The sequence below is a fragment of the Urocitellus parryii genome, chromosome 6 (genome assembly GCF_045843805.1).
Source record: "Urocitellus parryii isolate mUroPar1 chromosome 6, mUroPar1.hap1, whole genome shotgun sequence".
Classification (NCBI taxonomy): domain Eukaryota; kingdom Metazoa; phylum Chordata; class Mammalia; order Rodentia; family Sciuridae; genus Urocitellus; species Urocitellus parryii.
The window spans coordinates 47,608,859-47,628,398 of record NC_135536.1 but is presented as its reverse complement, the minus strand read 5'-3'; the positions used below and the strand labels follow the sequence as shown (position 1 = coordinate 47,628,398).

At 32.5% G+C, this 19,540-nt stretch overlaps 1 protein-coding gene across 9 annotated transcripts in view; it reads left to right on the top strand.

Moving 5' to 3' along the window:
• The window catches only part of Ralgapa1 (Ral GTPase activating protein catalytic subunit alpha 1), a 233,008-nt gene that overhangs the window by 34,505 nt on the left and 178,963 nt on the right, over nucleotides 1-19,540 (top strand). For all 9 annotated transcript variants that reach the window (XR_013343785.1, XM_026414280.2, XM_026414271.2 and 6 more), the window contains exons 2-6: nucleotides 2,044-2,154; nucleotides 3,050-3,099; nucleotides 7,100-7,157; nucleotides 15,032-15,075; nucleotides 16,470-16,647. Coding sequence is in view for 8 of the 9 variants with exons in the window: in XM_026414280.2 (XP_026270065.2) it covers nucleotides 2,044-2,154; nucleotides 3,050-3,099; nucleotides 7,100-7,157; nucleotides 15,032-15,075; nucleotides 16,470-16,647 (441 nt within the window). In the remaining variant the exon portion in view is untranslated. The remainder of the gene's footprint in view (nucleotides 1-2,043; nucleotides 2,155-3,049; nucleotides 3,100-7,099; nucleotides 7,158-15,031; nucleotides 15,076-16,469; nucleotides 16,648-19,540) is intronic.

The following is a 19,540-nucleotide window of genomic DNA, read 5'->3' as shown; positions in this document are numbered from 1 at the left end:
TGCTTAAATTCTCTGTGTTTCCTTGCCTATAAAATAGAATAAGGTACTCATTTCATAGTGTTGCTATGAGGACTATAGAATTTAAATTCTGTGAAGTACTTAGGCAAGTGTCCAGTGTTTAGGAAGCATTTAGTTTGTGTTAGCCTTTATTTTTTGAGTTCTATGAAAAGTTTTAAGGTAGTAACTGTGAACAGTCTAGAGAGGATCTGTGTCTTCCAATCAAGATAAAGTAGTGCTGTTTTGCTTATTAGTAGGTGATACAGTCTATATCAAGGTGACTATTTCCATTTTACAATATGAATGTAATAAAGTAAAAATAATTTATTTACATTATTCATAGTAAATCACATTTGATTATATATTGTTTGCTCAACACTGCTGCTTGAAACATTGTTATTCCTATAGGAGAAAATGTAGAGAATCCAAGGGAATAGAGGAGAGAGGCATCCATCCCTATGATTTGGACTGGCAAAGCAAAAGAGGAAGTCTAGGAAAAATTCCATAAATGAGATGTCACGAAAAACTTACAGGATACAATAATATGCAAAAGAGTGTTTAAAGTGCTAGCTATATTTTGTTACTGTTTTTCTTTACTACTACTATTATTATTATTATGGCAGTATTGGGGATTGAATTCAGGGCTTTGCATATGCTAGGCAAGTGCCCTAGCACTGAACCTCATCCCCAGTCCTATTTTACTTTATTTTTATCTATGATTGAAGCTAAAGCACGCCAAGAAACAGATTTTTCTTTTAAAAGTTAAACAGATTTTTAAATTTAGTTAACAATTTAGTTTATTCTTTCTTTCTTTTTTTTACGAGACAGGATCTCCCTGTATTGTGCATGCTGGTCCCAAACTCCTGAGCTTAAGTGGTTCTCCTGCCTCAGCCTCCTGAGTAGCTGGGATTGCAGGCACTCTATCACACTGGGCTATCTTTATTTTATTTCTAGATTCAAAAATCTTTTTCATTGCTTTTTAGAACATTTTTTTTTAGTTTTAAAATAAATAATGTGCTTTTTGTAAACAAATTGGAATAGTAGGAAGTACATAAGTACAAGTTCTCCATGCCCCTTTTTTCTTTAATATTTTCATTTCCCTTGAAAATGAACCAAACAATAGTAAAACCAGTCATGTTTCCTGGAGGCAACCAGTGCTAATAATTTGGCATCTTCTATGCATAACTACTTACAACTACATAGTTATCTTTAGAATAACAAATCTTGTCTCTTTTGTTTGCATTCAAGACATTTTTAACCTATCTCAAGGTTCTTTTTCAATTTTGCTTTTATTAAAAATGTGCTCAACTCCAGCCAAATGAGTTGCTTTTCTACATCCTATCAAGCTTCATGCATTCCTCATTCTATATTTTTGTTTATACCCATAATGATCTTTCTATTCACTACCTCATGCCCAGTGTTCACTACTATGTCTGTTTCAGACTTGGCTTCTATTCTCACATTTATGTCTTACTGAGCTTTGAAAACAATTTTGTGTTTCTGAAGTACTTTGTCACTTCACTTTCAGTATTCTATTGTGGATATAGTTGTATGTTCAGTTTTGCATGCTATTTACTGACAATTTGTTGGAGAGCAGTACTGTGTTTGAGCTTTATAATATTTAAGTGCTTTTTCGAAATTTATTGTTTGGTACCTAGTCACTAATAAATGTATTTCAGATGTCATAAGTTATTCTTAGAAACAATTCTTTAAACTGTTTTGGTGAGAAGTTAGAAATGTAGTGTGGAATTGAAAATAGACCTAAACTTCTTTTTTAGAGATGGTGAATGATTTTGAATAAGTCTCTCTGAAGATACTGTTTTAAGAAACAGATTATGATGATTTGATCAGTATTTTTTAATTACAGCTAAAATATGTGAAGACTAAAATTGTGAAAACAAAGATATAGACAAATATGTTTTTCAAATATTTAATATGATAGAATTTTTGGAGCAATTCTTTGATGGAAACTTGAATATATTTGTTAAATGTGATTTAACCTTTATGGACATAGTAATCACGAAAAACTTTAATTTTTTTTTTCAGAAAATGCAGAATCTATCGATCTTAAACAATTTTTTGACCAACATTTTTCACACATATACTATGTGTTCTTTGAAAATTTTGTGACTATTGAAGCTAGTCTTAAACAGAAAGGTAAGATGTTAACATATATTTTGGCTTATGTTGATGTTTTCAATAATTATCATAACTTAAAAAGAGGCTCTTGGACTTCAGGATTTTACTATTACTTTATTTATTTATTTTTTATCAGACAGGTTTTTGTTATCCTTCTCACATATTCTTTCTGGGTCTAGTGATGTGAATTTGAAAGAAAACTAATGGGTTAATATTACTACCCTTATTATTTCATGAAGGCTTAGATTTGCTTTTTCTCTGGTTAGGTTTATCTTTCTCCTTCCTATTTTCTTTGTTCTGCCCAACATGTTTGAATATCATTTTTATACTTTCATTTTTTGCAACTCATCTAAAGTTTCTACAACATATGATGATTTATTTTTAGACATAAATATGTAGAACCCACTTTTAAGGGGAAGGGTCTTGGAGATTGAACCCAGGATCTCACACATACTAGCAGGTGCTCTGCCACTGACCTATAGCTCTAACCCTAGAACCTAAATTTAATTACTAAAGAGTAGAGAGATGCTGTGAATAGTGTCTTCTCAGGAAGTGGAGTGTGCTTTAAATATTTTACTAAAGAATCACTGAAAAAACTCTTGAAATATCTATTGAAATATTTATTTATTTACCGAGGATTGAACCCAGGGGTGCTTAATCACTGAGCCACATCCCCAGCCCTTTTTATTTTTTATTTTGAGATAGGGTCTCTCAAAGTTGCTTAGAGTCTCACTAAATTGCTGAGACTGGCTTTGAACTTGGCTATCTTCCTGACTCAGCCTCTCAAGCTGCTGGGATTATGGCCATGCACCACTATGCCTGGAGAGTGCTTGAAATATTTTAAGCTTATTAAGTGATTGTTATTTAATGAGTACAAAATAATATGCATATTTTTTTCTATAAAATATATTAGGTCACAAGTCTCAAAGAGAGGAATTGGATGCTATACTTTTTATTTTTGAGGTAAGTACCTATGAATATAACTTTATTTATTTTTTTAAATGTTTATTTTTTAGTTTAGTTGGACACAATACCTTCATTATTTATCTATTTATTTTTATGTGGTGCTGAGGATTGAACCCAGGGCCGCACTTGTGCGAGATGAGTGCTCTACCGCTGAGCCACAACCCCACCCTATTTTTTTTTTAATATTTATTTTTTAGAAGTAGTTGGACAGAATACCTTTATTTTATTTATTTATTTTTATGTGGTGCTGAGGATCAAACCCAGGGCCTCGCACATGCTAGATGAGCACTCTACCGCTAAGCCACAATCTCAGCCCCATGAATATAACTTTAATTATCAAAAAATAATCTGGGAACATAAAGAAATATATCGAAATTATCAGGTATATGATGAACCACTGTGAATCTGCCAGCTTTTTTGAAGAACTAATGACTTTTTAACCCATAAATATTCCTGATTGCTATAATTTTTGAATTCTTTAGGTACAGATAGAATTATGTTTTTATGTACTTGACACCACAAAATTAGCATGATATTCATTGTGTTTGCAACTAGTAAAATTTTTAATTTGTGTAAGATTCACACAAACATTTTTCTAAACTTCAGAACCGTAACTGTTATATATCTATCTGTATATCTTTTCTGCTTTAATGACTTTTCATTGCAGAGTTGTTCAAAATAGTCTTTATATGTTTTTAAAGTTGTTATTTTACTTTGAATTGGAGCGGGGGAAGCATTTATAAACAATCAAAAGGAAACAACTTGGAGATAAACTGAACAAAATTTGATGCTCTGCTAAAATGTGTTTTCCATTTTCAGTGTGCACATAAAATGAAGACCATTCCCCCACTTAAAATAACTCCTTGTTCTTTATTCTCTCTTTCAAAGAAAATAGTCATAGGAGTATTGTGATCTTTACTGATGATTCAGAGACCTGTAGAAAACCAGGACTAGATTTGTGACTTGAAAGCCATAGGAAAGAATTTAAAAATCAGTTTCTAGATGGGTGTGGTGAGGTGCATCTAAATCCCAGCATCTTGGGAGGCTGAGGTAGGAGGATTACTTGAGCCCAGAAGTTTGAGGCCAACCAACATAGCAACATCCTGTCTCTAAAAATTTTTTTTTAAATAAATAAATTTAAATTATTTTGTCTGTTTCCAATTAAAGATAATTTATTGTTTAGTATTTTGAGTGTTTTGATATGGTGTAGAAGAATTTGAACAACCTGATTAATCTCTTTTAGCAACTAAGCTATTGATTTAGTCACAATTAAAAAATTTTTTAAAAAAAGAAAGAAAATTGATTTTTTAAGAGTTCCAGACAACAACAACTGATATTCTGCAATTAATTTTCATTAGTCATTGAAGCCTGGAGAATTTAACTTAAACCTCCCAAGTGTTCATGTGAATTGTTTATAAGGCGAGTATTAACATTGACATTTTGAGAAAGAATAAAAGTATCCGTAGAGAAAGCAAGGTAATGATTCTTAAGAAGGATTCTTTGGAATGTTCATGCTTGTCCTATATTCATTAGGAGTTCTGATTGATGAATTAATAGAAGCACTTTCAGAGCATTCCTTCTATTAAAAATAATGTTTTTCTATATATAATATACACAGATCATTTGTTATTCTTTAATAGAAATATGTTTTTTAAAAAGACACTAAATTTTATTGGAAAAAACATGTGAGATCAGGTTTTGTTTTACTTCTTTTTCATTTTTGTGAACATGTGCTAGAGATTGAATCCAGGGCCTAATGCATGCTAAACACCTCGTACTCTGTCACTGAGCTATATCCCCATTTCTAGTGTTTTCTTCTTTTAAAAAGCATTATTATATAATGTTAATATGGGCAATTTATATTAAAAAATTTTTACAGTAGTTAAAAGCACATGTAATTTCCTTCATCTTTTATTAGCCCCTTAAAAATACATAAGGGGTTATATCTGAAGTATAATTTGCCATAACTTAGGAATGCTTTTGAGTAGCTCACAAACTTCATTTCAATTTTGCTATATTTTCATTTCTTTCCATACCAAAATAAATAAGATTATGTAGTTGTTGGCTAGCTGTGGGAGACATACAGGAAGGATAAAGGTTTTATGTGTGTGTGTGTGTGTGTGTGTGTGTGTGTGTGTGTGTATGCACACACATACATATATAAATAAATTAAAATCTGATGTGAAACCAGCATTTGTATATATGAAGAACTTTATAATTACTTCATCATTCTATAATAGCCTAAAATGCATGTCATCCTTTGATCAAAATAGTATAAAGACACAGGTTTGGGAAATAGGCATATTGAGGTTGGAATCTGTTCTTTGACTTTCTAGCTTTGTAACCTATAGCTTACAACATAACCCATTTTCTCATTGGTTAATTGAGACGAATAAACCCTTTTATTGAGATGATTGCAATGATTAATGAGATATCATTAAATAAAGTGTCTACTTTAGTATTTGGTCCTTAGGAGCATTGAATCAGTGATGTTGCTAAATAAAAGTAGTAATAAGAACAGCAATAATAACAAAAACATTTTATTTAGCAAATAGATGATGACTCAGTATAGTTCAGCAATAAGATAGCTGTTGACTTAAAAGTAATACATACTAAAAGAAATAAGTAATACATAATAAAAGAAATAAGAGGTAAAATATTGAAAGTATTATATGTAAAAAGTATTTATTCTATATGTGTTAGATACTGTATTATATATATTATATACCGTATATATTAGCTTAACTAATAAGGCTATGAAATTTAAAATTTTTGTTTTTATACTTAGATCCATCATGACATGTGGGTTCACATGAATTCACTCAGTACAAAGAATTTGTTTTTCTTCCTTCCTTCCTACCAAGCTTTGTCTTTTGTGTTTCTTGTTTTTTTTTTTTCAGTGCTAGGGATTGAACTTGTGGCCTCAAACACACTAAGCATGTACTTTACCCACTGAGCTACAACCCCAACTCAGTACAAATATATTTCATGAAAGCAAAATATTACCATACTAGATTTATCAAAATGTTATAGGAAAAACACTTGAAGAAAGAAAAAACTAAAAATATTAATGTCTTAAAGAATTAAAAACTCATTAATGTTATCCGCAATGCAGAAATTCTAGGAATAGTAAATAAACATTTTGAAGTATATTAGAATTAGTATTTGGGGCTGGGGTTGTGGCTCAGTGGTAGAGTGCTTGCCTAGCATATATGAGGCACTGGGTTCGATTCTCAGCACCATATATAAACAAATAAATGAATAAAGGTTCATCAACAACTAATAAAAATTTTAAAAACAAAAAAGAATTAGTATTTAATCATTATCGAAAATATACTTTCTTTCTGTAACATAAAAAATAAATTTCACTGATTTTCTATTCTAAAACTTTGTTAGTATTGCTGGTTTTATGGGGATTTTCAAATATTGATCAAGATGTTAATAATGCTGAAGAATGCTAGCACCATCAGATTAGTTCAGAGCTATTTTCTTTTTTGTGTGTAATTCTTTATATACCCTAGTGATTAGTGCTCTATCTTATGTGTGAGGGATAAAGATTTGCTCCCAAGATGTAGGCTATCTATTCACCTCACAGATTGTTTCTTTTGCTGAGAAGAAGCTTTTTAGTTTTGAGTCCATCCTATTTATTGATTCTTGATTTTTTTTTTAGAGAGAGAGAGAGAGAATTTTTTAATATTTATTTTTTGGTTTTTGGTGGACACAACATCTTTGTTTGTATGTGGTGCTGAGGATCTAACCCCGGGCCGCACGCATGCCAGGCGAGCACGCTACCGCTTGAGCCACATCCCCAGCCCTGATTCTTGATTTTAATTCTTGTGCCCCAGGAGTCTTATCAGAGCTATTTTCTATTTGTAATACTTTCACATAAGAAACTCTTCAGGGTTTAATAAGCCCTTTAATATTTCATTTTTCATAGGATGTAGAATCATTATTTGATTTTTGTTCTTTTCTTTGTTTTGTTCATATTGATTTTCAGAAAATTTTACAACTTCTTCCAGAAAGAATTCATCAGCGATGGCAGTTTCATAGTATTGGTAAGTGTATATTTTTGCATTTGAAAAAATAATGATATATGAATATGTTTTTTAATGGTTTGGCAGTTATTTGAAATGAATTTATACTTTATGCTTTGCTAAAACAAAATAAAGGATACAGGAATAGGTTGACTAGTAGTATAAAATAAAAAAGATAGGTGAGATTGTGGATGTGTAACCGACGTGATTCTGCAATCTGCATTTGGGGTAAAAATTGGGAGTTCATAACCCACTTCAATCTAATGTGTGAAATATGATATGTCAAGAGCTTTGTAATGTTGTGAACAACCAATAAAAAAAATTTAAAAAAAAAGATAGATGAGGGACTAGGGATGTAACTTACTAGTTGAGAGTGTGCTTTACATACATGCACTACTTTAATTCCTATCATCCTTCCCACATTAATTTGTTTGTTTATGATTTCCCATCAAAATGGGCATTGTAAGTTTTTGAATCACTGTCTTCCTTTACTCTGAATACATTAGCAAATGTAAAGGGATAAAAAATTTTAAAAAGGCCCAGCATCAAGACAAATATTTCCATGAATCAGAATGGAAGAGGAATGTTGAACACCTAGAAGAAAGAAAGCTATATGATCCAGATTTGAAAACAAGTGATGTGAATTTGGAGTTCGCTCCACTAGGGAAAAAAATATAAAAAAAGATGAGGGAACTGGAGTTAAGCTTAAAGGGCCAAAATACAGCTTCACAGCTCATGAACTAAATCTGAAAATAAAAAGAAATAACCACAAAAATCTTGCTGTGGTTTATTGTTGGATACCAAGTAGGCTCGGAGGTCGCAGACTTTCTCTTATCAGGAATTAGGCCAAAAATGCTTGCTGGTTTGGTGTCTGGTTCTGCAACAAGCACAGTATCACCACCTGGCTCATAAGCTCTCATTATAAAACTTAGTATTCTCCCTTTATATTAAAAAGAAGAGGGGAAAAGGAGTCTACAGGTAGGCATTTGGCTTTATTTCAGTGTTTGATGATGTTAGGCTTGATTGCTGGGGATTCTCATGCTATTTTCTCATGGAGAGTACATAGTCATTAGGTCTATATTGTTGAAGTACAATACTGTAGACCTTATAATCATTTATAAAAATTTCTTTCTCTTTTTAAAAAAGAGTCATAGAAGAGGCCCCACATTTCTTAATGAGTTCTGTCAAATGAAATATTTGCTGAGGCTTTGAATAAGTAGGCTATCCCAGTTAGCAGTTCCAGTAGCAAAGGAATCTGGACAGATAGAGGGGACTTGATGCCCTAACTAAAAAAAAAAAAAAAAAAAGAAGACCTAAATACGTAAAGCCTGTTAGAATACATTTGTTAGATAAATTTTGAAGCATAGGTTGGGATTTTAGCTCAGTCATAGAGCACTTGCCTAATGTATATGTGGCCCTGGGTTCAATCCGCACCACTGCCAAAAATAGATGAAAAAATTTGAGACTATGACATTCCTGTTCTTTATATGAAATATATAGATACTTCATATATAAGGAACTCTTACAACACAATATATTCAAGATATAAGAATAGGCAAAAGATTTGAATAGACATTACACCGAAGATGAAATGAAGTACTAATGAGCACATAAGTTGTTCAATACAGTAGTGGAATCCCATTTTATAATTCATAATCATAAAACATCCTTGAAGGCTGTCTATAAAGAAACTTTTTGAGACATCTGAACTTCAAAATTTATTGTATTTCCTGAGTAATGTAGCCTTTAATCTCTAAAGGACCTTTAGGCTACTTAGGTATCATGATTAAAAGTAGTTCAAAAATGTCTTTATGAATTTGAGAAAATTCATAAATTGTCATTTTTCTTTGTCACTCAGAATTCTACAGCTGTTTACTTTGTTTTTTGTCTTGTGTATTAAGAAAAATAAATCCGTGACTTCAGTTGAAATGTTTGTTTTCTTTTTTCGGTGCTGGGGATTGAACCCAGAGCACCACATGCTAGGCAAGTGCTTTACCATTGAACTATACCATCAGATATCTAGTTGATTTTTAACAAGTAGTTTTTTTGACATATAATTTATGTAGATAAAATTTATTTACTTAAGTAAACATTTCAGTTATTTTTTTTGGTAAATATATATGGTCATTAAAGCGAGTTTTAGAAAGTTTCTGTCACCCCCTAATGTCCTTCATGCTCATTTGTAGTCAGTTGCTATTCCTACCACCAGGCTGTTTTCTGTTCTAGATAAACTTATCTTATTTTAGATATTTCATATAAATGAAATTATCCAATATTTTGTCATTTGTATGTGGCTTCTTTCACTTAGCATAATTTTTTTTGTTTTATCCATATTATAACATATGCCAGTATTCCTTTTTATTACTCATAGTATTCTTTTTTTAATTTTTATTTTTTATTAGTTGCTCGAGACAATACAATGATCTTGACATATCATACATTTGATTCAAATGGGATATTCTATCATGTGGATACCTCATATATTTTTCTTTTTAACTAGTTAATAGACATTTGTTTGCTAGCTCTCTTTGTTTTTGTTAATTCCTTTGGATTTGGAATTCTATAGTATTACTGTGAATTAAAGACAATTTTTACTTCTAATTTGATGTCTTTAATTTTTCTTTCTTTTTTGTTTATTGTACTTTCAGTACAGTGTTAAATAAAAGCAGCAGTAGTGGTCATCCAAGCTGGGCACTGTGGCACATGCCAGTAATCTCAGTGGCTCAAGAGGCTGAGGTAGGAGGATCACGAGTTCAAAGCCTGCTTCAGCAATTTAGTGAGGCCCTAAGCAACTCAGTGAGGCCCTGTCTCTAATAAAATACAAAAAATTGATGGGGATGTGGCTTAATGATTAAGTGCCCCCTGTGTTCAACCCCCAATACCAAAAAAAAAAAAAAAAAAAAAAAAGAGAGTGGTCATCCATGCATCATTATTCCATATTTTAGAGAGAAAACAGTTTTTTACCATTATGTAACATGTTAACTAACTATAGTTTTTTGTAGATGTCTTTTGTCATGTTGAGGAAGTTACCTTCTATTCCCAGTTTATTGAGGTTTTTTTGTTTGTTTGATGCCAAGAATTAAGCCCAGGAATGCTTAACCACATCCCCAGTCCTTTTTTTTTTTTTTTTTTTTTTTTTGAGACAGGGTCTCTCTGAATTGCTTAGACCCTCGCTAAGTTGATGAGGCTGGCTTTGAACTCATGATCCTCCTGCCTCAACCTCCCAAGCAGCTGGGATTACAGGTGTGTATCACTGCTCCCAGCCCAGTTTAGTTTTTAAATACCTTTATTTATTTATTTATTTGCTTGTTTTTAAATTTTTTTTTTTTATTTTTATGTGGTGCTGAGGATTGACCCTATGCCTCAGGTGTGCTAGGCAAGCACTCTACCACTGATCCACAACCTCAGCTCCCAGTTTCTTTGAGTTTTTAACCATGAACGGGCATTGCATTTTGTCAAGCACTTTTTTATGCATCTGTTGGTATGATCATTGTCCATACCATCTGTGATTTTGTCATTTATTCTATTAGTATTATATATTTCACTAATTGAATAACATGCCAAATCAATCTTGCATCTCATTTGGTTACCATTTTTAGTCCTTTTTATATGTTGCTAAATTCACTTTGCTGATAATCTATTAAAGCTTTTTTGCCTCTATGTTTATGAGGGATATTATTGTGTAATTTTGTTTTTGTTTTCTTTTTCTTTTGATACTAGGGATTGAACCCAGGGTTGCTTAACCGATGAGCCACATTCCCATCCCTTTTTATATTTTACTTAGAGCAGGGACTTGCTGAGTTGCTTAGGGCCTCACTAAATTGCTGAGACTGACTTTGAACTTTTGATCCTTCTGCCTCAAACTCCAAAGTTGCTGGTATTACAGATGTGCACCATCACGCCCAGCTATAGTTTCCTTGTCATGTTTGTCACTTTAATGTCAATATAAAATAGCCTCATAGATACATTGGAGAGTGGTTCCTCTGCTGTTTTCTTAAGAGCAATAATATTTCTCTTTCTTTTTTGGGGGTATGTGGGTACCGCGGATTGAACTCAGGGGCACTTGACCTCTGAGCCAAATCCCCAGCCCTGTTTTGTATTTTATTTAGAGACAGGGTCTTAATGAGTTGCTTAGGGCTTTGCTAAATTGCTGAGGCTGGCTTTGAACTCACAATCCCTCTGCCTCAGTTTCCCGAGTTGCTGGAATTACAGGGGTGCACCACCATTCCCAGCTTCTTTCATGACTTTGAACTGAATTCATTTCTGGTCAGAAGATATAGTTTGGGGAGCTGGGGCTGTATGTAGCTCAGTGGTAGAGTGCTTGCCTTGCATGTATGAGGCACTGGGTTTGATCCTCAGCACCACATATAAATAAATAAGAAAGAAAGAAGATATAGTTTGGATGATTTGAATCTTTTTAAAGTTACTGAGGCACATTGAAGCCCAGAATATAGTCATTCTTCACTTGAGAAATTAACTTATGGCAATGGTGTGATTATTAAAAAAACAAAGAAAAGACTTGAATAAATGGAATCTTTTGTGATATTCATGAGTGATAATATAAAGATAACAATTCTCATTTAAAATTCTTATAGGGATTTTTAAGTGTGGCCTGACAAGTTTATTTTAAAATTTAAATGGGAAATCAAGGACAAAGCAATTTGGAAGAATAAAAAAATTGGAGAAAGATGGTTTTATTGGGTATTTCCTAACCTACTAACAAGATTTATAGTAATAATAACACTTTCAGTAGTGCAGGAACAGACAAGTAGATAACTAAAAAAGAACATTGCAGTCAAAGACCTTGGCTTATTTATGTGTACATTTGCAATATTATTGAGAATGACATTTCATTTTATTTGAAAATAGTAAACCTGAAAGAGTTAGTACTACAATTAGTTGACCATTTTGATGGGAGTGGAATTCTGTTCCTTCCACACACAGAAATAAATTTCTGGTGGATTTCAAGACTGAAATGTGAAAATCAACACTTTATTTTTATATATTTTATCGTACTGGGGATTGAACCTGAGACACTCTTACCATTGAGCTACATCCTTAGTCCTTTTTAAAATTTTTTACTTTGAGACAGGGTCTCACTAAATTGCCCAGGCTGTTCTTGAACCTGCAATCCTTTTGTCTTCACTTCATGCATAACTGAGATTATAGGAGTGCACCACTGCATCCAGGGAAAAGTAACACTTTAAAATTTTTTGTTGCCAAGCTGGAGATGAAACCCAGGATCTTATGTATTCTTGGTAAGCGTTCTACTGTTGAGCTACATTCCACCACATTTTAAAACTTTTCAGAGAATATTTTGGTTTATCTTTTAACCCTAAAATAGGGAAGGATATCTTAGACATACAAAGTGCATGTGGAAAGAAAAACATTGAGCCGGATGTAGTGGTGTGTAACTGTAATACCAGACACTCAGGAGGCTGAGGCAGGACAATCACAAATTTAAGGCCAGATTGGAAAATTTAGTGGAAAAAAAAAATAAATGGGGGCTGGGGATGTGGCTCAAGCGGCAGCGCGCTCGCCTGGCATGTGTGCGGCCTGGGTTCGATCCTCAGCACCACACAAACAAAGATGTGTCTGCTGAAAACTAAAATAAATAAATAAATAAATTCTCTCTCTCTCTCTCTCTCTCTTTCTCTCTTTCAAAAAAAATAAATGGATGGATGGATGGATAGATAGATAAATAAATAAAAGAAAAGGACTTGGGGTGTAGTTCAATGGTAGAGTACCTCTGGGTTTACTCTCCAGTACCAAAAGAAAAACATTCGTGAATTGATTATATTAAAATTTTAAAACTATTTATACATTAGAAAATAGCCCCCTTCAACAAAAACATGACTCAGTTGCTTAGGAGAAGATATTTCCAAATCATAGAACTGGCAGAGATTTAGTAGCCAGTATGTAATGTATAAAAGAATTCCTCATTTAAAGAAAAGACAGCTGGTGTTTGTTACATGCCTGTAGTCCCAGTGACTTGGGAGGCTGAAGTAGAAGGATCGAAAGTTTAAAGTCATCCTGGACAATTTCGTGAGACCTTGTGTCAAAATAAAAAGGAATGGGGATGTAGCTCAGTAGTAAAGTCCCCCTGGGTTCATCGCTAGTGAGTGGCGGGGGATAGGGTGTGGGGGAGACAACCCAACTGAAAAAATGTACAAAGGATAGACAAGCATTTTGCAAAAACTTGACTGGCCATGTAAAAAGATGTTTAACATCTTTAGGAAACATCAAATGAAAACATTAAGATATTTAACACTTGTCAGATTATCAAACATTAGAACATTTTTCAGTCTGTCTGGCAGCCAACAATGTGACATACCAGAGCACTTTCATATACACCAGTAGTATTGTTAATTGCCAGAGTTATTTCTGAGAGAATTTTCTAATATTTGGGAAAGCTGAAAGTAAGTAATTTTGTGTGTATATGTGTCTCTAATAAATGATATTTCATTGTAATAATAATTGCACTTACACAGACACACACACACACACGCACACACACATCCTGAGGAAAGTCACATGTATACAGGGCATCAAGCACACAACATTTATTATAATATTCTTGGTAGTATGAAAAAGTTGAAAACAAGCCAAATGTCCTGATATATAGAAGATAAATTGTGGTATATTTGTTTAGTGGAAAAAGTATACAGCAGTTAAAAATGAATTAACTAGAGCTACATAGATCAGTATAGAGCAATTTTAGAAGCTAATGTTAGGTATGAAAATTGACTTATAAATGACTTTTTTGTATGGTACCATTTATAAGGTCTGAAACCAATTTAAATTTTTATGAATTTATAAATAATAATGTAAAAATATTTTTTAGAAATAATGCTAAATTCTACGTAGTAGTTTCCTCTGAGGAAGAAGGGAAGCAAATGATTAGGTTTCACTGAAACCTACATGGTTCAGTGAAATATTAAAGATAATGAAAATAAATGAAATTTATAAATTGTAATAAATGTAGAGATATGTTCAGATTTGTTCAAACTTAATGATGATCTTCTAGTTGTTTGTTAATGTTATCTTCAGTATTTTATTATGTTTTCAATTTGCTGCTTAACTAGGGCATTGAGAATCTTATTGACCAAATAAAAAAGATATTCAATGTCCCTAGCAAACATCAAATGAAGACATTAAGATATTTAACACTTATCAGATTATCAAATATTAGGGCTGGGGATGTGGCTCAAGCGGTGGCGCGCTCGCCTGCCATGCATGCGGCCTGGGTTCGATCCTCAGCACCACATACAGACAGGGATGTTGTGTCTGCTGAAAACTAAAAAAAAATGTTGAAACTCTCTCTCTCTCTCTCTCTCTCTCTTTAAAAAAAAAAAAGATTATCAAATATTAGAACATCTGTCATAGTTTAAAAGAAATAGGAATATTAAAGGCTTTTTGAAACTAACATTAGAAAATTAGCATAATAGAAATATTTGTAAGGAAATATTAGACTTTTGGGTTTCTATTTGGTTAATTAAATGAAAATTTTCTGTAGTAGACTTTATTTGTATTAGTGATAGAGAAAGTATTTATTTCCATTCTTAGTCTAAGGTATATAACCGATTATTGTTCTAAACACAATATTTGGTCTAGGTTTTTTTTTTTCAATAAAATAAATGATGTTTAATTGTAATAAACCATGTGTTAGAAAGGTTTTATTATATATATGTATATATATAATTTTTTTTAATGTCTCTCTGGTCTCAGTTTTGGCCAGAGGGATATCAAAGTCACTAAGAATAATTTAGAGGTTGCCAAGGACTTGTTTAAAAGTTTTTTTTAAGTCTGACTGAGAACTCTGACATTTAGAAATAGATAAGGAGACATGAATATTTTAAATCATGTGTGTGTATGTGTGTGTTTTATTTTTCTAGGATTGATTTTAAAGAAGCTACTCCACACAGGAAATTCCTTAAAGGTATAATATAATTTTATTTATGTTTTATTACTTAAAAAAAACTGAATAAAGCATACATACTACCTACTCCATTTTTCCTACTTAAGCTTTTCTTGAAGATTATTGAGGTATCTTACTTGAATTGAATTTACTTAAAATGTAGGTACACATTTAGTATTATGTGTGAAAATAAATATTAATTAGCTTGAGCTAGGGCATTGAGAAGCTATTGTATTTTACATCTGCATTGATTCTTTTACCAGAAAATTATTTAGCTATTCAACAAATTATTTTTCATTTTACCATAGTCATTTTTAGTTGTAGAAAATATGTACATACATATATTTGTGTTTGTGTATGTGTGTACTATATGTATACACTCACAAACATCAGTCATACATATAGACATACACACACATATTGGTTTCATTTCTTTTTCATTAACTGACTGTGGTATGTTAAGGGAAGCTGCCCATTCCAAAAGCATCTTGCTGTAAGTTAGGTAAAGTCACACATTATAAAATGTACTTTTGATATCAAGGCTTGGGTACAAGCAGTACAGAGAAATAAGCCTTCTTAATATGTTTCTCCTTTTATCTGACTGGGCTGTGAGGTTTAGCCGCATGGCAGCAGTTGAATGACTTTGTCAGTGGCTATTAACAAAGGTCTGATAGTTTAATTCCCAAATCTACCTATGTGGTTAGGTTAGTGAAGCACTTTTGTTTTTTACTTGTCAGAGATTTAATTTTCTTGTCTTTCTGTTTTCTTACTGGGAGAGTGTTCATTTACTGATTCAAATATTTATTGTCTTCTTTGTATAAATATTGTTTTAGGTGCCTAGATATATTAATAGGCCAAAGTTCCTGATACGTAGCTTAGAAGCAAATAACAAATAAGTGAGATAATTTCAGAGAGCTTTTAAATACTTTTTATTTTATAATTTTACTTTTAATATTTTAATTTTATAATTTTAATAATTTCAGAACTTTTTAGGGAAAGGAGCATTGAGTTAGCAGTGCACTGAGATTCTTTTTACTATTCCTCTTTTATCAGACTCATAGTAAGGAACAATCATTGCCTTGTCTCTTTGTGCTTCTTGGATTAGAATAGTAGTGATAGGCAAAAGGGAAAAAGAAAAGTATAGAAGGAGGAAATGGTTTTCTAACTTTTTTCACAAATGGAAGTTATGGAATAAAAATTACATAATGGTTTTAAATAGAGACTAAGTTCATTCTTTACTCACTAAAAATTCATGAATTTTGATTCAAAATGAGAGTTCAGTAGATGTCCTGGTAATAATATCTATCTCGCCCTCCCTTTCTCTTTTGTAAAATGTCATTCTGTAATCACCTGGAGAGCTTTATTCTAAAAAAGAAAGTATTTCTATTAAAATAAAAACACTTTTTTTATTTTAGATTAGGAGGGAAGGTGTTCGTCTTTTCTTACTATGGTTGCAAGCTCTTCAAAATAACTGTAGCAAAGAACAGCTCTGGATGTTTTCATGCTTAATTCCTGGATTTTCAGCACCACAATCTGAACATGGACCTAGAACTTTAGATAATCTCATTAATCCTCCACTCAACCTTCAAGAAAGTAAGTTCATGAGATGTTATCCTTCAGTATTTTTTTTCCAGTGGTTTCTTAATGTATTTTTTAAATGTCTGTACATTTTATTAAATTAAATTCAAGGCAATGTTTTTTAATGTGAGTTTTATTATTATCGGAGTGTTGCAGATGAAGGCTAACAGATCAAGACAGCTATTGAAAACATATTTTATTACAGTTTCTAGGAGGAAGGGCCATTCCATGATATAAGGGCCATGTGGGGAAGTACCAGGATCTATCAGAAGGCAGAGGAAATAGAACTGACTATATCTGGGCAAGGCCTTCTTTGTGATTCTGTGGGAAAGAACAGTCAAACTGGAGTAAGCATGTTTTAAGATTAGCTAATTGAATAATTTAAGTTTATTCTAGATATAGAGCTTGTCCATAGTTGTCTGGTACTTGGCCCTGGGGTGGGGTGAAGTATAGTGGTCTTGAGTGTTCAATGTAGAGGCAGTGGTGAAGGTGTGAACCTTGGATTGATTGGTTTGCATATGAAGGCACTGTCACAGCCTATAGTCATTTAATTATCTCTAGGATTTGTCTAGCTAGCCCTGGAAGGGACATTTTCTTCATTTAGCAAGCTTCAGATATATAAACATCAGAAACATGGTTAAAATAGACCATTTAAGGTCTGGGGTGGTGTCTGAGAGGTAGAGCACTTGCCTAGCATGCATGAGGCACTGGGTTTCCTCCTCAGCACCACATAAAAATAACCATACTGTGTCCACCTATAACTAAAAAAAATATTTAAAAAATAGACCATTTAACATTTATCTTTAATTTCTATTTCTTTTTTAGATTTTTTTTTTTTTGTACCAGGGATTGAACCCATGGGTGCTTAACCACTGAGCCACATTCCCAGCCCTTTTTGTATATCATTTAGAGATAGGGTCTCACTGAGTTGCTTAGGGCCTCACTAAGATTGCTGAGCCTGGCTTTGAACTCATGATCCTCCCACCTCAGCCTCCTGCTGGAATTACAGGCATGTGCCACTGTGCCTGGCTTAATTTCTATTTCTTGTTATCATCTTGTATCCTGGATATACTTAGAAGTATCAAGTGTGTTTTACTTTGTGCAATAGATAATATAAAAAATGTGTCATATAAGTTAAATTTTTATAAATACTCAATAATGTTTATTGTTCAATTTTAATTATGTACTTTTGTATATATTTATGTATTAATTTTTTAAGGGCCCCAGCCTTATAATACCATGTAACTTTAATTATGTCCTATAGTCTTTGTGCCACTGTGATCAATACACCCAATAAGAACAACTTAGAGGAGGAAAAGTTTATTTGGGGCTCACTGTTTTAGAGGTCTAGTCCATAGATGGGCCGAAAGTGAGGCAGCACATCACAAATGAAAGTGTGCAGAGGAAAATTGCTCACCTCTTGGCAGTCAGTAAGAAGAGGGCAGAAGGGAAGGGCCACAAGGAAGATGTACCCTTCCAGGGCATGCCCCTAGTGACCCACTTCCTCCAATCACACCCCACCTGTATACAGTTACTACCCAGTCATTTAAATGAGATGGAATGATTAGGTTACAGTTCTCACAATCCAGTCACTACCTCTGACATTCCTGTGTTAACACAGGAGCTTTTGTTAATAAAGGAATATCATACCTGTATTAACACACCTCACATTCAAACCATAACAGGCCCCATCTCCAAATATAGTCACATTGACGGTAAGAATTTCAGCATATGAATTTTGGGGGTACACAGTTCAGTTCATAACAGGTGTTCTACTGGGTAATATTTGCAATTTGTATTTCTATAAATTGTAGGTTTTGTAGTAAAGCAAATTGTACCTGTAGCATAAAATTTTAGAAACAATGCCAAGTTGACCAAAAAAATCTATAAATGAACCAGCTCAAGTAGGCTATTTATGCCCGCTTATTTATATTATATGTTATTTTGAAATACTTAACAGATGTTTTATAATTGCTTTTTCTTCTGGATAACTGTAACCCTATGAGGATAGGTTTCCTTTCATTACTACTTTTTTTTTTATTAGTTTCAAATGTGTTTGTGACTTTTACTCTCTCTCTTTGAGAATAGAAGTTTTGCTTTTTAGTCTGAAGGACATGGAAAATATGGAGAATCTATATGTGCCCCTTAAGAGACTAAGAGAACCTAATAGAAGAGGTCCAGTGTGTCTTAAGGGGATTTTTATAGCTTCACAAAATAAAACATCATGAAGTGTATTCTTCTGTGGGGACAGGATAGTCCAGGATATCCAAACAACAGATGATCAAGATTGTATTTTAAAAGAATAATTTTAAATAAGAGTTAGAAATACAATAGCATGTATTAAGAACTAGAAGCTATAAGAAATCGTACTTTGTTGGCTAATGTTTACTGAGAGACATGTTTAGAGATCTACATGTGTTAAAGCAGGTTAATTGTGCTGCTTAGAAAATATTTAAGAGAATTCAGCTGATTTTTTTTTACATTGGCTTTAAAATTAAAAATTTTGTTAAAAATTGTTTTGAAGATCTGAAAAATAAAAAAAAGTAAAAAAGTTAAAAAAAGTAAAAAAAAGCACTATACTTTTTATAAGTATAATTAGAATGTTACTTTAATGAATAAGTTAACAATATTGTTAATGTTTTCTCATCATTTAGTGATTCTAGATTATTTAATCTTATATTCTCATCATATTGTGGGTTTTGTAATGGACACTCCTAATGTGAATTTAAAATTATCAGAAGTTCATTCTCAAATGAGAGGTCATGTACTCTTAATCACTGCATATCTGTATTATTCAACCCTATGTTACATTCTCTCATCTAGGGTTCACAAAATGCCTGAATATTAAAGTTTATAGTTGTTGCGACGGATTGTTAGGATGACCTCAGAATGATTGACTTATGCTGCT